Source organism: Brassica oleracea, chromosome C5 (assembly GCF_000695525.1).
Source record: "Brassica oleracea var. oleracea cultivar TO1000 chromosome C5, BOL, whole genome shotgun sequence".
Taxonomy (NCBI): Eukaryota; Viridiplantae; Streptophyta; class Magnoliopsida; order Brassicales; family Brassicaceae; genus Brassica; species Brassica oleracea.
This window is the reverse complement of record NC_027752.1, coordinates 17,294,654-17,300,336: the sequence shown is the minus strand read 5'-3', so window position 1 is coordinate 17,300,336 and position 5,683 is coordinate 17,294,654. Positions and strand designations below refer to the sequence as shown.

Sequence of the window (5,683 nt, the reverse complement as noted above, 5' to 3'; positions counted from 1 at the left end):
AAAAAAAAAAAAACTTTTCTTTCTAGAACTGATGTGCAAGACAGATCGCTATGGTTATAAACACTGCTGGACGTACAGCCTCTATTGAACGGATCAATGAAAAGCAAATTCAAATAAATTGCGCACTGGATTTCAGTAGACTACAATGAGATTAGATAACAGAAACCCAACCCAAAAAGTATTAGCATAAAGATACTTAAAATCGATGTTTGATAATGTTTCAATTATTCAGATAAAAAACAACAGGGAAGAGTTAAGGAGTAATAGACACACTTCATAGAGAAATAAGACAATAAAATATGAATCCCCTACCTCTATCATAGGTGAGGAAGTACATCTAAGGAATCCCAGTAAGGCAGTTCTTATGGAATACTGCACGCTTGCAGCATGGCACCCCTTTACCGACTCAAGATTTGGGTGAAAATCCAGTAGAACGGAAAGGAAACTGTTGTAGTGGACAGGCCTCTTCCTTGCTACCACCGCAAGACTGCGAAAGATAAGATACTGTCAGATACGAGACCAGTGCTTACATATGAAATATTCAAAAAAAAAAAAAAAAAAAACAAAAGAAAATTTTCCTAAAAATCTATTCTTCGATGCCAAATTCACCGTCCTCAAACCGGTCATCCGAGCACTTCGCCGCTCCGAAAAAAAAAAAAAAAAACACACAAAAGAACACTTTCGTCAAAGAAACTGCCCTAAGTTTCTTCCTATGCAAACAGCTGCATTTAACATATGCAGCATTATTATCTAACGCAAAAGATACGAGTATTTAGAACTTTACTGAGCAACCATTCCTGTGAGAAACTTTCCACAGACAAATTGTTCACATATCACATTATCAAGCAGTCAGAAATTCTTTCCTGGAAACATACCAACATAAGCAAATCTCTTCAAAGCTAGCATATCCTAAAGACTTCCGCCATATACAATAAGATGATCTTATTTCACATGCTCTTACTTACAACTCCGTCAATAAAAGGGAAAGTAAAACCGAATGAAAAAATCAAAGCAATCTGTGTGTACAATGTCTTTCCTCTCAGAGTTTAACATTGGTCTTTCTAGAAAGATCACTGGCCTCAAGACATTAAAATTTAATAACAGTTCACAACAAAAACAAATATCTGCCAGGTAATTACTAGTTTTTTAAGATCTGTCAAAGTGACAAATTAGTTTGCTAAGCATAGATAATTTCCCCAAGTTAAGCTGAAGCTGCCCCAAAACAGATAAAGGAACCTTGATAGTTCAATGTGACTAGAGATATGCGACCTAGTGGACATAACAACCACGAGATAACTTCTACGTCCATCTTAAGAGCAAGACATGAAATAAGATCAGGCAGCATGTATTTAACTCATCATTATCCAAATCAAATATCCACCAAAAATGTATGGAGAAGAAACATTCATCATAGCAGCATGTAAATTTTAGGCTAGAATTCACCAAAAGAAACCTTTAATTGCCAAATTATACTGTGTATACCGTAATACTGTAGTGTATACATTTTAATATCCCAACATAACAATCATAAGTGTATTATACACATCAAGAGCACATAACGATATAAAACTTTCCTCTACCATGTTTCTGCGTAACTTGGAAACATCATTTCTAACTACTAGATCTGACCATTCTGTTCTTTGTTTGATGTCCTTATCACTTGTATCGGAGCTCCACAGCACCCAAAAAAATTGGGCGCCATATGACCAGGCAACTGTCAAAATTCGATAACTGATGCAGCTTCAGCCGAGACTTTTTCACCCACACTATAATTCAGTTAGCTGCAGCTATAACAAATGGGTTGAACAGGCGCTATAACCTGTTTCCATGCTTTATCTCTCTCAGCCAAAAGTTTAGTAAACGCTTAAAACGGAATCACTTTAAAGTGGACAATTATCTGCTTATTGATGTATCTCACAAACATGAGGCACACACCTCATCATTTAAACCCATATAAGCTCATATTAGTGCAGCAAGACACATACTGAATGGTTCGTTTTATCACTAAGATGCATGTGAGAATGAGTGTTTCACATTACGTACTACAGATGTAAAAAGAAAAAAAAAAGATAGCAGAAACATAACAATAAGTAACTAAAATTTGAGAGCACCAAAGCAACTATTTCAACTTACTTGCAAGAAACAAACAACTGGCAATCATTTTGATCTAGCTAGCAGGTTGCCAAGCAAAACTAACATCATGAAGAACAGAGAGAAAAGTGAAGACACAAGAATAATGGGATGTATCCAGAAACATACCAACTAACAACAGTTATCGTCAGTGCACCCGGTAAACGACCAGCCGAATGTATGAGATCTAGTAAGATGCCAAATGTCCTATTTGCTTCAGACATGAGCATTGCCGAATTTAGAATGGGGTGACCGCCAACAAGCCAGGAAATGTTAAACATTTTTCTACTTCCTGCAGTACAATAGGAAAAAGATGACATGCCGGAAACAAAATGAACAAAACATGTATTGTGCTATTTCAGATTCATACTGCATGATTAAAACGCAATACCTTCGTTGAAAATTTTCTCAGGATCAGATGCATCAGGAGTAAAAAGCAAAATAAATGTCTCCATAAACTTTAGCGCCAAAACTTTCACCCCCACACAACCAGGCTATCATGAACGAAACAGCAGGCTTAAGTTAGAAAACCTTAAATTGACGGAGTAGCAGAACAAATACTCAACCAAAGACCATTACTAGAGAGAGGAACAGACAGAAAAAAAGGCTATACAGAGCTAGCATACCTCCAAAGCAGTAGAAAAGACGGCGTCTTTGAACTTAACCATCCATGTCCATAGTTCCCCAACCCAACGATAAACTTTACCACGATGATGAAACTGTAGAGATCATCAAGAAAAATAAATCAGCGAGAGAAAAGGGAAACTCAATGAGAAAAATTATACACATTGCTATAGGGTGAATATACCCACAGAGACTTCAATACAACATTATAAAGCTTGCACTACTTCATTTTCGTCACTATTTCATATTACCCTAAAGCCTTTTCACGGTAACCTTAAAAGTAACACAAACATTAAGAAAAAAAACAAAGTTTTGAAAATGAAAAGAAGAGGCCTAATTTCATATGTTTTAAAACAACATATGCTTAATACAACACATCCAACTTGAGAAACATGTACGGACCTGCATTGCCATCTCTTCCAAGATGGTGCAATAGAAAGCTGTTCCAACAGAAATAGCATTCTTTGCAACAACCGGGTCCTCGTCCTTGGCTAAGACTAGTAATACAGTCAGTAGAACATAAGAATGATCAAGCATCCTCAAACCAACCTCTTCAATGATCCTGTCACCCAAAACAAATCGGATTAAATCAACCAATACATTGCTACAGAATTAAATTAAGCTCCTATATAAGTTTCAAATACATCACGCCGTATTAAGGAATTGATTACTATGGCAGTATACGGTGTTTGAAAAGATCAAATTTACATTTCAGATTGGGAAACAGAAGAACCCTAAAAAAATCTTCAACGAGTTCGTGCGAAGCAAGAGGAAATAGGAAATAGGAAACTGGGGAGAGAGAAGAGAATTGAAGCGTGGAATTGCTAGAGGACTCACTCAACAAGGGATTTGCGAACTAGAGTTTCAGGCGACGAGTGGAGTTCTGCGAGATAGGGGAAAATCTCAGCGGAGAGAGACGGCTCAAGGGACAGCAATAACTCCTTCACCTGTCTTAGAGACGAGAGCTTCACCGCTAAATCGCCGTGGTTGTTGGCTGCGGCGAGGAGAGAGAGCGCCTGCGCCCTGGCGGCGGTAGCCATTACTGAATTCGAGATTCGGATGGAGGAATTGCGAAAAGGGGGGGAAATAGTTAGTGTGCCACTCGCGGTTCTTTTAGGGTTTTTCAAGGTTGGAGAAGAAGAAGAAGAATCTCGGCGACACACAAGAGGAGGAGCAGCACACAGCAATAAAACAAACAAAAATCATAAAGAGGTTTGATGCAACACGGGGGATGGCTTCAAATTCATTTCTTAAAATTTTTAGGAAACATCATGTTGTTTTACGCTTCAGGATCTGCAAAGAGCGCCGTTTGGATTACTTAAACCAAATCCGGTTAAAATTTTAACCAACAGCAGTGTAATTAACCAAATTAGTTTCTGCGTCGCACAGACTTCTTTCCACACCTTTTTTTTTTTGGTAAAACAGATGACACTTCTTTATCGATTAACTCACAAGTGTATTCAGTAAGTTTTGTTGATGGCTAGTCCTAGACAGATGGACTTTTGTTTCTTTCTAGATGGACCTTTATTTCTTCGTTAAATGGACCAATTTGAATTTGGGTGAGATTAATTAACTTATTGGTACTGAATATCTAAATCGGCTTTGTTGAATCCGTGCTACAGACAAGCCGTTAATAAGACGCAAATCACATGCATCTCATTCTTGTAATGCAAGCCTTAAAGTACCCGGTCTGAATCCTCGTTTTCTTACCCTTTCTTGTGTAAAACACACGCATATCAGAATTTAATCCAAACCAAATACTAGATTTTAAGGCTTAACCAACACTAAACTAAATTGCCTAGACGGTTTGTTTTTCTTCGGTTACATTTGTCTCGTTGGTACTTGGTACCATGTCCTCGGACAATCCGAATCAAATCAAAAGAAGAACATTTTAGGGCTGAGAGCAAGACAGAGAGAGAGAAGAAAATGGAAGGATGGTATCCGAGCACGAAGTCGACGCTAACGCGAATCCCGCTTCTGACGGCGACGCATGGAAACAAGAGTACAAGTCTCTGATTGCCTACACCCAGATGAACAAGTCCAACTACAACGACTAGTTCCGTATCTCCGCCTCCAACCCCGAGGGCACGCGTTGGACTGGCAAGTGTTGGTATGTTCACAACCTCCTCAAATAAGAATTCGATCTCCCGAGCTTGAGCTCCCTGAGATTGACGGCAAAACTCAAAAGGTTCGTGCTTTCTTTTGGTTACGACCGGTGTTTTGTCTCTGCTCAATTGGGTTTTGTCTTTAATTCTGATCTCTGTCTCTTTATGTTTTTTTTTGGTAGATGTATCGAGGTGGGAAGATTTGCTTGACTGTGCATTTCAAGCCGCTCTGGGCTAAAAACTGGTAACTGGTAACTTTGTTATGCTTTGTCGCTGGCTGCATTGACATTGTTAGAGAAGCATGCATTGTTTTATATCAGTTTACTGTTACAAGGATTACGAAAGAACTCTTTTCTTTTTGGTTTGTTTATGCAGTCCTACGTTTGGCATAGCACATGCACTTTGTTTGGGGCTTGCTCCATCCATGGCTTGCTGCAGAGATTCCAATTCTTGTGGACTCCGGCATGATTAAGCACAAAGATGACGCAGCCTCATCTGCTGAATCTTAGTCTATTTTTAATCTCAGATCGTTGAGGTGTTTATCAGTAATAGGTGAACTCAGAAATGACTGAGGTGAATGCGTCTGCCCTGTACAATATTTACATTAAACCCAATACAGATTTTAAGCTTTTGCAGTGTTTTTTCTTCAAATATTTGGAACTGGTTCATGCAATGGTGAATTGAAACGACACTTGTATGTTAATCCCATAGTAAATAAAAAAGACATAAAATCCATGTCAAGATCTGATAATACATTAGACAGTGATACAACAACTCTATAATTTTCATGTCCACCAAAACTTGTCTTCCCGTATTACTTTACA

The 5,683-nt window shown here is 38.3% G+C and overlaps 1 protein-coding gene and 1 pseudogene across 2 annotated transcripts in view; one reads left to right on the top strand and one right to left on the bottom strand.

Annotated features, from left to right (window-relative positions):
- The window catches only part of LOC106295213, an 11,412-nt gene extending 7,448 nt beyond the window's left edge, over positions 1 to 3,964 (bottom strand). For both annotated transcript variants that reach the window (XM_013731052.1, XM_013731053.1), the window contains exons 1-6: positions 3,592 to 3,964; positions 3,157 to 3,316; positions 2,757 to 2,849; positions 2,522 to 2,624; positions 2,260 to 2,422; positions 313 to 487 (exon numbers count right to left, since the gene is read on the bottom strand). In XM_013731052.1, coding sequence (XP_013586506.1) covers positions 313 to 487; positions 2,260 to 2,422; positions 2,522 to 2,624; positions 2,757 to 2,849; positions 3,157 to 3,316; positions 3,592 to 3,794 — 897 coding nt within the window. In that variant the 5' untranslated portion in view covers positions 3,795 to 3,964. The remainder of the gene's footprint in view (positions 1 to 312; positions 488 to 2,259; positions 2,423 to 2,521; positions 2,625 to 2,756; positions 2,850 to 3,156; positions 3,317 to 3,591) is intronic.
- Positions 3,965 to 4,680: 716 nt separating this feature from the next.
- LOC106343166 lies at positions 4,681 to 5,489 on the top strand (annotated as a pseudogene).
- The last annotated feature ends 194 nt before the right edge of the window (positions 5,490 to 5,683 follow it).